This window comes from Oncorhynchus keta, chromosome 12, assembly GCF_023373465.1.
Source record: "Oncorhynchus keta strain PuntledgeMale-10-30-2019 chromosome 12, Oket_V2, whole genome shotgun sequence".
NCBI classification, from domain to species: Eukaryota; Metazoa; Chordata; class Actinopteri; order Salmoniformes; family Salmonidae; genus Oncorhynchus; species Oncorhynchus keta.
The window spans coordinates 36,482,649-36,502,009 of NC_068432.1; the positions used below are offsets into that span (position 1 = coordinate 36,482,649).

The 19,361-nt window shown below is 40.6% G+C and overlaps 1 protein-coding gene and 1 pseudogene across 3 annotated transcripts; one reads left to right on the forward strand and one right to left on the reverse strand.

The window, feature by feature from the left end:
- The first annotated feature begins 1,145 nt into the window (after positions 1–1,145).
- On the forward strand, positions 1,146–9,505 carry LOC118391599 (NAD kinase 2, mitochondrial-like; annotated as a pseudogene).
- Positions 9,506–12,445: 2,940 nt separating this feature from the next.
- On the reverse strand, positions 12,446–17,372 carry skp2 (S-phase kinase-associated protein 2, E3 ubiquitin protein ligase). Of its 3 annotated transcripts, none has more exons than XM_035782829.2 (10): positions 17,213–17,372; positions 15,849–16,093; positions 15,597–15,708; positions 15,141–15,284; positions 14,894–15,028; positions 14,683–14,781; positions 14,389–14,516; positions 14,236–14,287; positions 13,979–14,086; positions 12,446–13,876 (listed from the first exon to the last, which is right to left on the reverse strand). In XM_035782829.2, the coding sequence occupies exons 2-10, from the start codon at positions 16,045–16,047 to the stop codon at positions 13,675–13,677; spliced, it is 1,179 nt and encodes a 392-aa protein (XP_035638722.1). In that variant the 5' UTR covers positions 16,048–16,093; positions 17,213–17,372; the 3' UTR covers positions 12,446–13,674. The 3 variants fall into 3 exon arrangements, with proteins under 3 accessions (XP_035638722.1, XP_035638721.1, XP_035638723.1); XM_035782828.2 differs by lacking the exon at positions 17,213–17,372 and adding an exon at positions 16,739–16,993; XM_035782830.2 differs by lacking the exon at positions 17,213–17,372 and having other exon boundaries at positions 15,597–15,643; positions 15,849–15,990.
- Positions 17,373–19,361: the final 1,989 nt, after the last annotated feature.

The following is a 19,361-nucleotide window of genomic DNA, read 5'->3' on the forward strand; positions in this document are numbered from 1 at the left end:
ACGTTAGGCATAAGGTTAGCAGTGCAGTTAAGGTGAGGGTTGATGTTGACTCATATTTTAGGAAGATAAATGGTAGAATTTGGTGGGGTTTATCCGGTAGTCATAATTAATAAATAATTCAAGGTAAAATAAAAAAATACACCCCTAAAAAGCACGTTGTTGTACGTAATGAAATAAGCGTGCGAGCGCATTCCGCAAGCGTGCGTGCTTCAAAGATGGTGTTGTAGCTTGTAGGTCCTTGCAGCTGGGTGCAGTCCACGAGCTGGGTGAGAGTAGGTGTCGCCGTATCTGGATTCGACGATCGTAGTGCATGAGGGACCCAGGTCAAATAGCTAGGACATCAGATTGGATTAACACCGACATTGGCCAACAACTACATTAATGGGGACCAACAACGAATAACTTTTGTTTCATTTATTTAATTTTTCGAATAATTTACAAGAATGACTCCCCGTTCCTTGATAAACTGTCTGTGCTTTGGGCATCGAGCTGTCACTATTTTAAATGGGAGCTCACGTCACATCCAGATGGAGATGCAAAGTATTGCATCACGGGCTGAAATTGGTTTTAAACCCGCAAAAGTTGCTGTGGTGACAAAGATGACAAGGCATGAATTCGAGCAGCAAAGATATCGCTTTTCAGAGCTCTCAGAAGAGGACCTAAAACAGCTGGTAAGGGAATGGAAAACGATGTGATATAAGTGGTACTTACTCTCAAACTCCCTCATGTGTTCGTTATTGACAGTAAAACACCCCCATAACAAGTAATCAGCACACACCAGTTTCACTTTCAGTTTAGACATGGAAACCCAGGTGATCCGATAGGTAAATGCTGGTCATAGACAAATATTCACTGAGGATGTCAGATTCCTTTCTCAATGTTGAGTTTTTTATGCTAATCCACAAGGATTCAAGGATATTGTTGTGGTGTACTGTCTACAAAAGGTAATGAAGATGTGTAAGTGGCCACATGACCTTTGTGTGTCTCTGTGTTCCTTCTAGGAAAGAGGGGATTGAGGTGTGTGTGGAGAAGAGAGGGGAATATGATGAAGAAACAGTGCGACGAGCAGACGCCATTATCTCGGCAGGGGGCAAGTGTTCCCGTTTTAAGAGTTTGAGAATAATAGCTGATCCTTTATGTGGCCGATGTTAAATGGCTAGCTAGGTGGTGCACGCTAATAGTGTTTCAGTTGGTGACGTCACTCGCTCTGAGACCTAGAAGTAGTTGTTCCCCTTGCTCTGCAAGGGCCGTAGCTATTGTGGAGCGATGGGTAACGATGCTTCGAGGGTGACTTTTGACTGGTTCGCGCCCAGGGCGAGGGGACGGACGTAAAGTCTATATACTGTTACATTTACATAGTCACGTTCCCGCTGAGGGATAAAAAAAAACTATTAAAAATAAATTGCGTTCATACAGTGCTCAGAGAAGGGTCAACTCAATCCATGAATAGGACAATTTCACCCTGAGACCTTGTTGACCTCCCGTTCCTTCTGTTAGGGGGTGGGACCATACTACTACTTGTTGCCAGTAAGGTTTTCAATAAAGACCAATCGGTTCTTGGGGTTAACACAGACCCTGAAAGGTAATAACTCACAACAAAATTGGTTAGTGAATATAAAGTGGTGATATGGGTTTGGGCAGGTGGTAAGTTTACTTGCCTGGTAAGGTTCTTAGCTAGTTTAGAAGAGACAGGTTGGGGAATTCATTGTTGTGAATTTCAGCATTTTGTTATAGAATGAGAGGAGATAAATAACTTTATCTAGTTTGATGAAAAAAGTGCTCATATTACAAGTGTCTTTTTTTTCTTCTTCTTTTTTTGTTGCATGAAGGTCAGAGGGACATCTGTGCCTTCCTGTGTGTTACACACATGCCTTCCCTGAGGCACTACAGAAACTCCGTCGTGGTCAGTTCAGGTGGGATTTTCCCTTTCACTTCCCTGACCAGAATACTGCTGTTAGGAAGGCTGTTTATGTTAGAGGTCGAACGAATATGATTTTTCAATACCGATTATTGGAGGACCAAAAAAAGACGATATCGATTAATCGGCCAATTTAAAATAAAAAATACAAATAATAAAAAAAAATAATAACATGTATTTGTAATAATGACAATTACAACAATACTGAATTAACACGTATTTTAACTTAACATAATACATAAATAAAATCAATTTAGCCTCAAATAAAATGAAACATGTTCAATTTGGTTTAAATAATGCAAAAACAAAGTGTTGGAGAAGAAAGGAAAAGTGCAATATGTGCCATGTAAGAAAGCTAACGTTTAAGTTCCTTGGTCAGAACATGAGAACATATGAAAGCTGGTGGTTCCTTTTAACATGAGTCTTCAATATTCCCAGGTAAGAAGTTTTAGGTTGTAGTTATAGGAATTATAGGACAATTTCTCTCTATACGATTTGTAATTCATATACCTTTGACTATTGGATGTTCTTATAGGCACTTTAGTATTGCCAGTGTAACAGTATAGCTTCCGTCCCTCTCCTCGCCCCTTCCTGGCTCGAACCAGGAACACATCAACAACAGCCACCCTCAAAGCATCGTTACCCATCGCTCCACAAAAGCCGCGGCCCTTGCAGAGCAAGGGGAACAACTACTTCAAGGTCTCAGAGCGAGTAACGTTTGAAACGCTATTAGCGCGCACCCCGCTAACTACCTAGCCATTTCACATCAGTTACACAAGCCTAATCTCGGGAGTTGATGGGCTTGAAGTCATAAACAGCTCAATGCTTGATGCACAGCGACGAGCTGCTAGCAAAACTCACGAAAGTGCTGTTTGAATGAATGCTTACGAGCATGCTGGTGCCTACCATCGCTCAGTCAGAATGCTCTATCAAATCATAGACTTAGTTATAACATAATAATACACAGAAATGCGAGCCTTAGGTCATTAATATGGTCGAATCCGGAAACTATCATCTCGAAAACAAGACGTTTATTCTTTCAGTGAAATACGGAACCGTTACGTATTTTATCTAACGGGTGGCATCCATAAGTCTAAATATTCCTGTTACATTGCACAACCTTCAATGTTATGTCATAATTACGTAAAATTCTGGCAAATTAGGCGGCCCAAACTGTTGCGTATAAACTGACTCTGAGTGCAATGAACGCAAGAGAAGTGACACAATTTCACCTGGTTAATATTGACTGCTAACCTGGATTTCTTTTAGCGAAATGTGCAGGTTTAAAAATATATACATGTGTATTGATTTTAAGAAAGGCATTGATGTTTATGGTTTGGTACTGTTAAGGGAATTTTTATCAATAATAACTAATTATGTATACATTTCAATCAGGACTGACTAATCAGAATACTATTATGTTACTGTATATGTATGAATTTTATTTTTAATCCTAGTACTGAATATAATGTGTGTAAATATAATCAATAATTAGAACAATGACTGTCTGTTCCTTGGTAGAAATTAATGAACTATATCGCCAGACTGGCTAGAATGCTTATGTGTAGACAGGCTGACCTTGGCTCTAGACGATGTGGGAAGGCTTGAGAACTATACAGCCTTTGTACCAGTGTCAAGAAGAGACGGAAGAGTTTAGAAAACGCTGACGTCATTTTCAGTTTATAACCTGTGATAAAATGTATCATGGGCAGTACTCACGAGAATAAACGCAGCTGGTTGATTTCAAAGACTGGTCTCTGTCCATTTTATACAAATACAATTCTTATGAATTGACAGTGTTTAATTTTAATTGGGTATTAAAACATAGAGGAATTTAATTCCTGTAACAGGTACACATTGGAGCAAGACTGTCCTTTTTCGCAAATACGCACCGCATCGATTATATGCAACGCAGGACACGCTAGATAAACTAGTAATATCATCAACCATGTGTAGTTAACTAGTGATTATGATTGATTGATTGTTTTCTATAAGGTAAGTTTAATGCTAGCTAGGAACTTACCTTGGCTTCCTACTGCATTCACGTAACAGGCAGTCTCCTCGTGGAGTGCGATGTAAACAGGTGGTTAGAGCGTTGGACTAGTTAACTGTAAGGTTGCAAGATTGAATCTCCGAGCTGACAGGGTAAAAATCTGTCATTCTGCCCCTGAACAAGGTAGTAAACCCACCGTTCCTAGGCCGTCATTGAAAATAAGAATGTGTTCTTAACTGACTTGCCTAGTTAAATAAAGGATCAATAAAGATATTGTTTTTAAATCATCCAAATCGGTGTCCAAAAATACCCATTTCCGATTATGAAAACTTGAAATCGTCCCTAGTTAATCGGCCATTCCGATTAATCGGTCGACCTCTAGTTTATGTGTAAAGAATAGTCAGATGATTTCTTTGCCACACCTCTAAAATTTAGTTTCACATGCCTGGGGTGTATTCACTAGGAGCGAAACAGGGTGGGACCTACCTAAATTTGTCTAATATATAAACTTGTTTCTGTTGCAAAACGTTTTGGACTAATGATTATCGTTTAAGGACCCAACGGAGCGGGGATGGAAATACCTGAATATGTCCAATAGAAAGTCTTGTTTGCGTATTCAGTTTAAAGTTAACGGTTTTTGTTGCATAGCATTTGCAACAGACTAAGTCTTTTGCACCAGGATAGGCATAACTATTACACCCCTGGTCTTACTACTCTGCCCTCTAGTGTTACTGTTGCTGAACTGTCAGACATGAGTATCTGATTCCAGGAACAGTAATGCGTATTAATATCATGGCATGTTTCACCACCCCCTCTTCTTTCTCCATATGTTCCTCTCCCGGTCTACTGCATATTCTACTACTTAACTCCTTTGATTGATTTACTTCCCCATCCACCCCTCCTATCCACTCCTCCCCCATTATCTCTCCTCTCCACCCCCCCTCTCCTGTCTACTTCATGCAGGTGGCAGTGGCGGCAGAGGATCCGTCTACACCTTGAGGGCACCGGGATCAACCCCATCCCAGTAGACCTACATGAACAGCAGCTCAGCCTGGAGCAACACAACCAGGCACACCGCATCACCCTCATGGAGGCCTAGCGCAGTACGGCCCCTCGGCCTCCTATACAGTGCCTTGCGAAAGTATTCGCCCCCTTGAACTTTGCAACCTTTTTCCACATTTCAGGCTTCAAACATAAATATATAAAACTGTATTTTTTTGTGAAGAATCAACAACAAGTGGGACACAATCATGAAGTGGAACAACATTTATTGGATATTTCAAACTTTTTAAACAAATCACAAACTGAAAAATTGGGCGTGCAAAATTATTCAGCCCCTTTACTTTCAGTGCAGCAAACTCTCCAGAAGTTCAGTGAGGATCTCTGAATGATCCAATGTTGACCTAAATGACTAATGATGATAAATACAATCCACCTGTGTGTAATCAAGTCTCCTTATAAATGCACCTGCACTGTGATAGTCTCAGAGGTCCGTTAAAAGCGCAGAGAGCATCATGAAGAACAAGGAACACACCAGGCAGGTCCGAGATACTGTTGTGAAGAAGTTTAAAGCCGGATTTGGATAGAAAAAGATTTCCCAAGCTTTAAACATCCCAAGGAGCACTGTGCAAGCGATAATATTGAAATGGAAGGAGTATCAGACCACTGCAAATCTACCAAGACCTGGCCGTCCCTCTAAACTTTCAGCTCATACAAGGAGAAGACTGATCAGAGATGCAGCAAAGAGGCCCATGATCACTCTGGATGAACTGCAGAGATCTACAGCTGAGGTGGGAGACTCTGTCCATAGGACAACAATCAGTCGTATATTGCACAAATCTGGCCTTTATGGAAGAGTGGCAAGAAAGCCATTTCTTAAAGATATCCATAAAAAGTGTCGTTTAAAGTTTGCCACGAGCCACCTGGGAGACACACCAAACATGTGGAAGAAGGTGCTCTGGTCAGATTAAACCAAAATTGAACTTCTTGGCAACAATGCAAAACGTTATGTTTGGCCTAAAAGCATCACCCTGAACACACCATCCCCACTGTCAAACATGGTGGTTGCAGCATCATGGTTTGGGCCTGCTTTTCTTCAGCAGGGACAGGGAAGATGGTTACAATTGATGGGAAGATGGATGGAGCCCAATACAGGACCATTCTGGAAAACCTGATGGAGTCTGCAAAAGACCTGAGACTGGGACGGAGATTTGTCTTCCAACAAGACAATGATCCAAAACATAAAGCAAAATCTACAATGGAATGGTTGAAAAATAAACATATCCAGGTGTTAGAATGGCCAAGTCAAAGTCCAGACCTGAATCCAATCGAGAATCTGTAGAAAGAACTGAAAACTGCTCTTCACAAATGCTCTCCATCCAACCTCACTGAGCTCGAGCTGTTTTGCAAGGAGGAATGGGGAAAGAAATTCAGTCTCTCGATGTGCAAAACTGATAGTGACATATCCCAAGCGACTTACAGCTGTCATCGCAGCAAAAGGTGGCGCTACAAAGTATTAACTTAAGGGGGCTGAATAATTTTGCACGCCCAATTTTTCAGTTTTTGATTTGTTAAAAAACTTTGAAATATCCAATAAATGTCGTTCCACTTCATGATTGTGTCCCACTTGTTGTTGATTCTTCACAAAAAAATACAGTTTTATATCTTTATGTTTGAAGCCTGAAATGTGGCAAAAGGTCGCAAAGTTCAAGGGGGCCGAATACTTTCGCAAGGCACTGTATGTACCTGTATCAGTCTCTGTCTGGGCCCTTGAGACAAATCTAACACTTATTGAATGGACGGTGCACTGTATTGAATGAATAACATGTCTTCTTGACTTACAGCTGTGTGTGTGCGTTCAGTCTGTCGTCATTCATTGACAATTATTTTCATGTAATTTGTCAAAAAGCCCTTCTCTGTCACTTAATCTGTTTCTTTTGATACAGGTGAGGTTTACCGCTTATCCAAGCCCTACATACTCCCTGTCAGAGGACTGAATGAGATCTTCATTGGGGAATCTCTCTCCTTAAGGTACCCTTGTCGTTCAACCAAGCCATAGCATCATGACCCCCCTAAACATGAATGCCTGTTTTTCTGTTCATCAACCCTACCCCTGCACTACGATCACACCCACCCATCTCGCTATGCACTCATTGGTGGATTTCTGTCCGTGACTCTTAAGGGTGAAGTGTAAATCCTTGAATCCCCATCTCACCCTCTTGCTCAAAAGGGCTTCAAACTATGAGATCTCTTTGGACGACGGACCGTGGGAGAAGCAAAAGAGCTCTGGCCTCAGCATCTGCACAGGGACCGGATCTAAAGCCTGGTAGACATTTTACATGTACATTTTAGTCATTTAGTAGACCCTCTTATCCAGAGCGACTTAGTTAGCTACAGGTGTGGGACACAAACACATCAGTCATCCTAAGTACTTTTTCCCCCCTCAATTATATAGTTAAAGACAAGTGCAAGTGTTAGTTCCCTCTTTTTATACATAGCGCCAACACAGACCTTTATTTCTTTGCTGATACTGTAAGAGCCCTATCAATGCTGCGTCTCATTCATGGAAGTTCTAAAATCTCTATCAATAAAAACTGTGATTGACAGTACAGACTTTAGTGGTCCTCCAGGGCTTGAATGTTAGCTTCATGGAATGTGAGCTTAATGAGAATCCTTCTTGTTTGTGTCCTCATCTACAGGTCATACAATATTAACAAACTGGTTGAACAGGCTGTGGAAGATGTCCTAAGGATAGGTATGTGGACTCCAACCTTTCCTCATGAACAGCAATGATCATGTGGATTTATTTTGTTGTTAAATCTGTCAAATGTCTCAATTTCCAGCTGTAATTCCAATCAATGATTTTGGAGAACCTGTATAGTACACTGATAATTCAATCACTGTCCTGCCCTTATCTTTTTCTCCCCAGGAAAGGCACAAATGGGTCTTGATATTCAACTGAGAAAGGTGAGTTCCAAAATATGTACAGCTGAATGTGTTGTATGAATGGATGGATGCTTAAGGAAAATTTGTATACATGAATCTCATTGTCTTTTGTCAGGGACTGATGAATACAACGAGTCTCTGGTGTTTGGTCCAGAGGAAGGCAAACTGTTCTTCAGCATCAGAGAGCCCATCGTCAACAGAGTATTCTCCAGCAGTCGCCAAAGAGGTTTTTCCAACAGGTCAGTTTATCTACAGTACCCATTCATTTTTGTCTTGCAGTGGGGTTTGATGTACAAGATCACACTTTAAAGTATTTTTGCTTTTGCTCTTCAGGGTGTGTGTGCGCTCAAGGTGCTGGGACTCGTGCATGGTGGTGGATGGCGGGACTTATTTTGAGTTCAACGATGGTGCCATAGCAACAATCACCATTAACGAGGAGGACCAGCTCCTGACTGTGCTCCTTGAAAACTGACTGACCGGCCAACCATCCTTAGAGTTCACACAAGACCCTCAGCAGCAGTGATCTATAAAGGGAGTTGGAACTAGTCTCTTATTAGGACATGTGACCTTCAAAATAAACGTGTCACATCTGCCATGTTCTACCATTGAGTTTGCTTAAGCATGATTTGACCTTACCTCAGACATTTACCGTTGCTAAACACTACCCCATCAATCCTCTCCACTCATTGGAATATTAGGCCAAACTGAAGGACAGAGAGGAACCCACAACGATGGTTGACTTACAGGGCTTTTTTCCCCTGGAAAAGTAGTGCGTTTACTGCCCAGAGATTGCCATGTTAAATACTTACTTTTACAACCGAGGATGAGGTACATTTCATAGTTTCTGAAAAACATGACATTACTGAAGAGGATTTTAAGCATAGTTTGCAATTATATTAGTCGGTTAAGTACCAATTCCTATTAGAAAGAATGTTAATAGTGAGTTGACTGCACAAAAGCTTATAGTTGGTATTGGTGGAATAATTGCAATTAGAGGTCGGCATTTCTGGATGCTGATTACATTGCAATTCACGTGGAAACTGCGTGGCAGGCTGACCACCTGTTACACGAGTGCAGCAAGAAGTAAAGGTAAGTTTTGTTGGATCCTGTGTTTTACATTATAGCCATTACCATATATATGATTGAATATTATCTGCTGTTGGCTTGTGTGGATGTATGTATGTGTTATGCAACATAGCTGACTTGAAACATTGTTAAAAGTATCAGGGCCATGGGACTTTCTCATGATGGAAAAATACAGAGAAGCATGAAGACAGGAACTGTTCAAATTAGTTGGGAGAGGGACACATTCAGAGCGGGGTGTTGCGAGAACAAGTGGTCTTTTGTTAGATAACAGGAGCCAGGTGCGAGATAACGGTATGGAGCATGAGAGCCTGGATGTTCTGATCTATCAACAGAAGCGCCAAGAGGCGGGGACCCGCCTGAGCAAGTTTAAACCACGCCCAGCCTCTACTGTGATAGTTCCAACCCGTCTGTTGGCCTATGTCTATCACAGTATAAAGAATACTGTTTTACATACGTCTTGTCAGTTCTCTTTTCTGCCCTGCGTGGTATTACAGTGAACCCGTATATACGAAAGTTACATTTGCCATTTATTACTTAGCTAATAAAAAATACATAGTATACAATCGGTGACTCATTGTTATATTTATCCTGATACCAGATTTGAATTTACGCAACCCTAACAGTTTCTAGCTAGCATTAAACTTACATTAAACAATCTTAACATAATCACTAGTTAACTACACATGGTTGATGATATTACTAGGTTAACTAGCTTGTCCTGCGTTGCATATTGTAGCGACCCGCACAGACAGCTGTGTGTTATGTGTTAGGCTAGGAGGTGGTTGTGTTGTACTGACCAATACCCGGTGTTCGCGGGGTCCGACATGTCAATCAACCTGCTATCTGCCAATCACGGGAATGCCTGGAAGTTCTGATGCCGGGCATCTTGGAGGTTGGCGGAGTGGCGTGGAGGGGGGTTGGGCAGGGGGGTGGAGCATTGGAAGTTAAGACCAGGTTCAGCCTTTGTTCTCTCTCTCTTACGTCTGGGCTTCACAAGAGAAGGTCACGATTGGTTTGTGGGTTATCTGTCATCTATTTGGCGTGTGCTACAGCCCAAACAGTAGCCTGTGTAAAGTTGGTTTAATAAACCGTCAATTCGCAAACTCAAGCCTCTGTCTGGACAATTGTTCATTTATGATCTAGTCAGGTCATTACAATATAATCAATGCGGTGGCTGTTAATTTATCGAATCACATCCTACTTCAACCTCGTCAAACGGGTCAATTAACAAATGCGCATTGCCAGGAAAAAAAAATGCACACGTAACGTAAACTCACCCAATTCCGTACAAATGTGCGCAACCGCAAAATTTAAACGAGGCTACAAAGAAAACTAATGGGACTGTGTTGAGGTCAAAATTGGGTGTGTGAACTAGGTTTCTATTCAAGCGTTGATCGACATGGTAATGGCTCTATGGTATTGGAGAAAAGTTGAAAAAACGGACCCTCCTTTACATCGTGACGTGTCATGTCGTAACGTACAGCACGCATAAAGCAAATATTTATGTCCTACAATCTCTCTCCACCAGGTGTAGCACTTCTATCATCCTTTAAAAACAAGAAATGGACAGTGACGGGGATAAGGGGGATACCTAGTCATTTTTTGCGTCATCATTGCATGCGATCATCATTTTCAAAGCCGCTGTTTACTTCTAAGATCACTTTAGCACCGCCCTAAAAACACGACTCAAATTCGACACAAACCTTCAAATAGGTATGTAATGACACATTATATAAACTCTTTGTAGTGTTTCATTTACATTTTAGAGGTGATAAGGTGGACAGATTGAGTGAAAAAAAGCAATTTTCCCACACATCTGTCCTCACTATTACGCATTAGTTTTGCTTTCCCACCCCCCATTTTTAAAAACACCTGACGGGGCTCATTGCCTGCTTGAATTATGCAGAAAAGGGCAGCGTTTAGGTCATGAAATTGATTATTTTAGAAAGGGGAGAAATTGTGCTTTACAATGGTATTGACATTACAGTTTATCTGGAAGTATTACGCTTTTGGGGCGCTAAAATAAGGGAAGTTGTACGGACCAAGGCGATGTATGAGTTTACGTTATCTAACCATAAACATCAATGGCTTTCTTAAAATCAATACACAGAAGTATATATTTTTTTTAAACCTGCATATTTAGTTAAAATTCATGCTAGCAGGCAATATTAACTAGGGAAATTTTGTCACTTCTCTTGCGTTCAGTGGAAGCAGAGTCGGGGAAAATGCATCAGTTTGGGCCGCCTGGCTCATTGCAAACTAATTTGCCAGAATTATGACATAATATTGAATGTTGTGCAATGTAACAGCAATATTTAGATTGAGGGTTGCCACCCGTTCGTTAAAGTACGGAACGGTTCCGTGTTTCACTGAAAGAATTAACGTTTTGTTTTCAAAATAGTTTCCGGATTTGACCATATTAATGACCCAAGGCTCATATGTTTTTATTATAATTAAGTCTGATTTGATAGATAAACCTGACTGAGCGATGGTGGGCAACAGCACGCTCGTAAGCATTTATTCAAACAGCACTTTACTGTGTTTTGCCAGCAGCTCTTAGCATTGCTTGAAGTACAGCGCTGTTTATGACTTCAAACCCATCAACTCCCGAGATTAGGCTGGTAATACTAAAGTGCCTATAAGAACATCTAATAGTCAAAGGTATATGAAATACAAATGGAATAGAGAAATAGTCGGTCATAATTCCTATAATAACTACAACCTAAAACTTCTTACCTGGGAATATTGAACCACCAGCTTTCATGTTCTGAGCAAGGAACTTAAACGTTAGCTTTTTTACATGGCACATATTGCACTTTCAACACTATTTTTGCATTATTTAAACCAAATTGAGCAGGTTTCATTATTTAGGAGACTAAATCGATTTTATTAGTGTTCATTCGTTCAGTATTGTTGTAATTGTCATTACAAATACATAAATCAGCCTATTAATCGGTATCAGCTTTTTTTTATCCAATAATCAGTATCGGTGTTAAAATCATAATCAGTCGACCTAATTACAGTACATTCAATTCTGCTGATTTCAACAACAAATTGCATTATTGAGCAGCTTGGCTTTAACCAGACTAGAGGACAATATGAAACTGAAGGCATTGTAGTATTGCACTGAAAAGCTAGGGCCCCATCAAAACAGAATGTGCCTGGACCAATCTGACACCTTGGGAAACAGAGTTAAATATAGTTGGTCCCAGCCTTCACCATGGGGTCTTTTGGAAAACATCCTGGAGTTAACAGGAATGGTTATTTATAATTCAGTGTAATAAGATGAATATGCCAAAGGGGGCAATGTAACTAAATCCCTATTGTGTTGTGAATTCTTCCATGTTTACTATATGGAACCACAAAGTAGTCCATATTTCTACAGCTGAAGTGACATAACTAATGTGTATGCTCCTTATGGTGCCAGGTTCTGAAACTACGACACAGGAGGCATGTCTGATTATTAAATGGTATGAAAACTAAGTTGGCAAATCAACTCATGATCACAACTTTAAATAAAACATTTATTTACATAAAATTGGCAAGTTTCACATTTTAGTATTTAACATAGTAAATCTTATTTTTTAAATGCATGAATAGAAAAAAAAAATAGTTTCTCAAACAAATGTGAGCACGAACAGGAAACATACCAAACATGGCACCGATACATAGCTACTGCCCCCTTGTGGCGAATGCTACCATTTACTACATAGGTGTAGTGCACATTCATATCGTACCTAATTTAGGGACAAGATTAAAATGTTATTTTCCACAAAAATGCCAACGACTCTAGCATATTTTATGTTAGAGCCGCCTCAGCTTTCATTCAGTCAAAACGGACGTAGAGCTGGATTTAAAATATAATACGAACAGCGTGGCTTCATTGATTTCTTATTGTCTCCAACTTAAAAAATACAAAACAAAATATACCAAGTAAATGACATCATTGTTAATTTGAATTTGTATTTTATAAAACACTGCATCATGGAGGGAAAGATGTCAACTGCTAATGGCAGAGCACCTATGAATTAGTCTAACAGACCAATGTTCATACCGTGTCTTTCTGGCAAACCCGCCTTACAGTTGATAGACCTGAACTGAAATTAACTTTACTATATCCAGCTAATGAAATGTTACAGAACGAACCAACATTATCAAGATTTTGTTTGTTTGGCTAGCTTTACTACAGACCTTTTCCCAACAGATCTGTCTTTGGAATGTTCAAAAGTCAAGATATTGGACAGATCATAGGACCCTGATAACAGAATGATAACAGAATCAGAATGTATTATTATAGCAAGTAAAAAATAAAAGGCATTTCCCTTACGACTACACGCTCAGTCTTCAACAATATCAGGGTTAAATAGTCTAAAACAGGTACCCCTTTAAAATCTTTAAAATTCAGTTGCATGTTATTCAAGTAAGATTACTGTGGAGAAATGCAATCTACCAACATTTAGAATTCCCACTATTGTGCATATGAAGGCCATGTCCTATTACTGACCTTAGAGCAACTTTGAACCAATGCCCACCAAAACACAACAAAACAGAATTCTTCATCAGCAGTGAGAACAATTGATGTCAGTGTACCACAAATTGTGTACGGCTCAAATTAATGTGCATACACACAATGGCAGACAAAAAAAATAGCTTACATTCCCTGTATAGAATGACCGCATCAGACAGAAATAAGTTATGACAGGTTAGTGACAGCGTTAGGAAGGCGTTGTGACTAGGACCTGAACATCAGTCGACAGGTCATACCCCACATGGCGCGGTCCCGCCGGGTGGCCTCAGTGGGACGGGCCACGCCAGAGAATGGCCGGGTGTTGATTTGGAGACGGGGCAAACTTTTACTCAGGATTGGCAGGTAAGTGTCCTGGACCAGCCCGTACACCTCTAACGTCTGCAGCTCTGGAAACTTCTCAAAGTCACTGAAATAAACAGGTTTAGTTAGTACTGCACAAATGATAAAGAGGAACATTTGCAGCTAAGAAGCATTCCTGTTATCACATTAAAAAATAAGTGTGATTTACGCTAAGGCAGCAGGGTGGATCTGGTAGCAACGGCTCAACGCTAAGTGTCTAAGAGACTGCAGCTGCTGCAGGATGGGGAAACTTGAGGTAGTCATCAGAACACTGTCACTGTAACACAAATACAGTCAGTTATCATAATGAGATTATGGGATAGAACACAGTAGTTGCACAGTATCCATGTCAAATCACATCAGTCAAAGCAATCATCTGGATCCACAGTTTAGCCCAGGTCACGACCTGCATTAGGAATTCTTCACCTTAAATCCAGATTTACAAGGTGAGGACATCTCTCCACCAAGTCTTTCAGATCTGAAAAGAGGCCATTGGTAAGTTTAACATCAATAGATATATGTAAACATTCTATACAAATATGGGACGAGGGAAATGTTCAAAGCCTCAGGCTTCCTCACCTCCCATAGTAAGGTTCTGTCTGTAGCCACTAAGGTTGAGCTGAGTGATATTGGAGGGGATGTTACTGACAACAGCCTTCACATGATCAGTACTGAAGTCACACCATGACAAGTTCAGCTCTTCAAGCCTTGGTGTGGGAATGGAAAAGGGACATTTCTGCATTAGTTTACCAATGCACAGATGGTTTAAACAGCGAGTTAAATACAATGATTATGCTGTCATTCAGAAATATACATAGGACTTCAAAACAGTTGAACAAAACAGAAATACAATTTGACAGACCCCAAGCTTACCGTGAGCAGGATTTGAGCATCTCACCAAGCGAGTCGGGTGAGAAGCCAGAGCAGCCACACAGGTTGAGCCGTATCAGCTCAGTATTCTGGGATAGGGACCTGTAGAGTAACAATGTTAAGAATCGTGCCGAATTTTGTCTAAAATGGCTTGTAACATTTACACTACATCACTTGACAGATCATTGCAACAGAGAATGTCTTCTTTACTCACTGAATGACACAGTCAGAGAGCTTCAGTCCCTCCAAGCTTAGATTCTCTAGTCGCCTGCAGCGGGAGATGATGTCATCTAGAAACGGGGTTGAGACTGTGCAGCTGGAGAGATCCATGTGCTGGACACGCAGGTGTCTGAAAAAAAGGGACATACAGCACCACAACCTAAGTTGTCTGGGTTCACCTTCAACAGTTGGAAAAGAAAGCTCTGTATCCCCATAATAGGCATGTATGTATGTGGACTCACTGTGTGTGGGTGAAATGTGGTTCTCCAATGCAGGTACAGGGGCAGCGCAGTCCCAGTACTCCAGCCATAAGGACCTGCCCAAGAGCTTGATCCAGCTGGGGGTTCCCTACAAGATCCACACTATGCCACAGAGACTCGTCAAACCTGACAGGCACAAAGGCATGCATTGACTTAATGACAGGTTTTGTTGACCAATTTGAATATGTTAGGAGATATCTGAGTGCGATATCTAATATGCAGAAATACTGCAATGTAGTAATACATTTGAGTCATTTAGCAGATGCTCTTATCCAGAGCAACTTACAGTAGCGAGTGCATACATATTTTATACTTTTTCATACTGGTCCACCATAGGAATCAAACCCACAACCCTGGCATTGCAAGCACCATGTCCTACCAACTGAGTCCCACGGGACTAAGTACTTTACAAGCATGATTGAATTGTCGCAGACTTACGCCAAGCGATGCCAACGCTTGCAGACCCGGGACATCCGGAGGAGGTCCTGCAGGGGAAGGCAGGAAAGGATTCCCAACAGTAACTCATCTGGTAGTGTGTCCCAGGACAAGCCTATCATAAAAACATCATCAATAACTAAAAAAAAAGTTGACTTCTCTGAAACATAATTCCAGATATATTTCTACAAGTAGTAAGCAAGTGTACTTCTGAGCTTATTGGATTCCTTCCAACACCTGTATATCTATACACACCTGAGAACTCCCTCCTTTTCCTTGGTCGCCTGGCAAGCACAAACTGGTTCTCCTCATTCTCTTTGCCCTTGCAGACAACCCGCTGCTTGTGAGGTGGTGACCACTGGTGAATGAGCTCGTGAGGGGTGTTCTCTGTGTCCAGACCGTCTCCGATGCGTTCTCTTTTTTTCCGTTTGCTCTTCTGGGATATGGACAGCATTGATCCCTCCAAATACTCATTCAGACAGGGCAACTCCTGTAGGGGCCTAATACAAAAAAGGGGGACAATCGTTGTGTGTGTGTACGCATGTTGTATTACCCGGGATGTAACGACTGATGTAGTTTAAAAAAAAACTATTTTAATTCCCATCCTTACATGAAGTAAGAATTAGCAAGCCAAATTAGGTAACGTTAGCTAGCTACAATGGATGGCCCGCCATAATGTTTGCAGGCGTTCCATTTTAGTCATCTCCAAAAAGATCGCGCCATATCACACCAACAAAGAAGCGTTTAAATAGATAGGTATGGATGCAATACAAATAATACATTAGCTAGCGTTCCTACTACCTAGCAATAAAAAAAAGTGTTTTCTGTATAAATTATCGAATGCTGACGTGCTAGCCACTCCTTGTGTTGGGCGCGCGCGATTTCGATTGCTCTGTCTGCCAATGCATTTGTGGTATTATTTGCTCGAACAGTACTTGTGTTTTCATCATCGTAATTAAAAATCAATAATTACTATTTTAATTTGAGGCTTGCATAGCACGACGAATCGACCGAATATGACTAGTAGTAATATGTTGGGTAAATTCAAGCTGGAACCATCCGCACTGCATTTTAGAACGCTTCCACCCACACCATGCAATCAATAGCTTAAAAATCTAAAAATGGTTGTGAATTTTAAAACATACCCTTCGTGTGACATCTGCCCGGGTATTTGCTGAAATAGGAAACCTAAAAATCCGTGTTAGAAATCTATAGAAAATAAGTAACCAGACAACTTTACTCCTCTGAACCGAAACCAGACTGTTTAAACCTCACGCGTGATCGCCCGCCCTCAGCTCTGCAGCGTGCTGTGATTGGCTGGAAATCTTCGTGCAAGAGGAAGTGACGCAAACGTCCTCTTGAACAAATCTTATTTTTAATGTTTGAAGATTCGATTAACTGTCCCGGGTTGCCCCGATGGTAGGAGTTTTTTCGGGTGAAAATTATTGAATTCGTTTTGGAACACTGGGCTGCCTCCCAGGCGTAAACCAGGTGCCCCGCTCTGGCCGACGGGGAAATCGTCTCAAACCAAAAGTGACGTACTTTAAGCACATGGAGTAATGAGTAGGATTCGGTGTTTTCAAATGCAAAAGTGATTGCTTTTGATACAATTACGTTACCTGCCTTTCCACTGAAAACGAATTTGAAAAGTCGAACATATAATTGTACTGAAAAGATATGTATGTTCCTGAACGATATTGCCTTGTTGATAACGTTATCGAGAGGCGCAGATTACGGTTCGATTTGAGAAGATCACTCCTCTCATCACCGCTTTGCCGTACACGTCACGGCCCATACACCGGCGTTTAATTTTAATTGAACAACTCATTTTTTTATGAGGAACAAGAGCTCACGGGGTTCATATCATAGAGATAGATAGAGGACTCTGGTACCCAAAAGCTTATTTTAGCATGAACAGCGCCATTGATGACTTGCACCATTTTGAAATAGCATAAGTATTTCTGGAAGTAGTCAATAGGGTGGGACTTCCTTTGGGTTAAGGAAGGATCACATAATTACCCCCAGGTCACCAGGAGGGAGCTAACGTTCCATAACTGCAGGTGGCAATAGGCTTTATACCTGTTAAAACAACATTCTGCAGCAAACGAAAGTAGTAAATACTTTCTTAACACTTTTTTTCTTAAAACTGCATTGTTGGTTAAGGGTTAAGGGCTTGTTAGCATTTCCTGTTGTGTTTAGTTCAAAGAAATCACCCCAGCCAGTGGTACAAGTTGAGCGTTATTTATTATCTGTGATTAAATAGGAAACAGCACGTTAGATGTGCATGGTTTAATGATGTTGATGGTAAAATCCCTTGTATCACATTTTCATACTGGGGAGTTCGCGATCTCCCCCTATCTGCAGGCGGGGCAAATAACACGCCTTATTGTAATCGGAATTGAACCAACCAATAAGAGAGCTTGAACATTATAAATATTTATTTAGAGGCAAGTGGAAACATTTCCAACCCTGGTCTACACCTGTTGTATTAGGCGCATGTGACAAATAAAACATGATTAGATTAGCTTTTGATTTGAGAAGCTGTTTTAACAAAATAAGTCACTCATAGCAATGCGCACACACAGCCAGAGAAGCATAAGGGAAGGGGGGCTGTGCGGCGGGAGAGGGGAACGAAAACGCTATGTCAGGAACCGTAGCTGTGCCGCAGCAAGGAAAAATTGTGCGGTGACATCATCCCAGCAACGGCAAATTGTAATCTAGCGACAAATCAAAAAGACAATATCAATTCTCATCAGTGATGTAGTGGTAAAACAATTGGTCGCTAAACTCTGATCGCCGGTCGCGATGAAAAAAACGCTTCATATTCTTTCAATATATTTTCCCTCAAAGGTGGGTAGACTGTTAGGCGAAATACACCACTGATTCTCACTGAAAATCTGGTCGGCAACACTAGTGGCAAAATGCACATTTTTTAGCGAAGATGCTGTTAACTAACCCAAGATATCTCATTGGCATCGTTTCCAATGGGAGCAAATTAAGTATAGTGGGCAGAAGAGCAACGATGTTTTATCACAGCGGACAATTTTAGGGCTCTTTATTGTAGTCCGTATAAAAATGTGGGATGGAACTCTGTCTGTAAAAAGAGAGCTGCATTCTATTTTATTTATTTACAAAGCAATCTTAGCATTCAAACACCCTTCATATGTAACTTAATTAATCAAGTTAAGAATCATAAATAAAATAAAATTGTATTTGTCACATGTGCCGAATGAAATGCTTACTTACAAGTCTTAAACCAACAATGCAGTTTTAAGACATTACATAAAAAGTTAAGAGATAAAAAATAATATTAATAATTAAAGAGCCATATAAGATACCAAAAACGTTCTCAGGAATGTATAACACCAGAGATCCCTTCAGTCTCCACAGATTTGGGAAAATCAGGGAACAATCTGCAGAGTTCCTGATTGATTATGGACCTCTTTGTAGTTGAATGTGAATGTTTTATTAAATATGTTTATTTTGTTATTGTGTGCTGAATTATATTGTTTTATACACATTAGTGTATGTTTTATTATTCTGTTTTTATTATAATGTATAGAGAGGGCTCTCTTGTAAAATTGATTTTTAATCTCAATGGCACTCCCTGTTTAAATAAAGGTTAAATAAAATAAATATAAATAAATAAATGAGGTGGGCAGAGTCAACCAAAAGCTAGTGAGATCCTATTGGTGCATTTTAGCATTATTTGCATATTTCCGTTAGGGAATGCCTTCTCTGTGAAGTGCATGTATGCAGTCAAGCAAT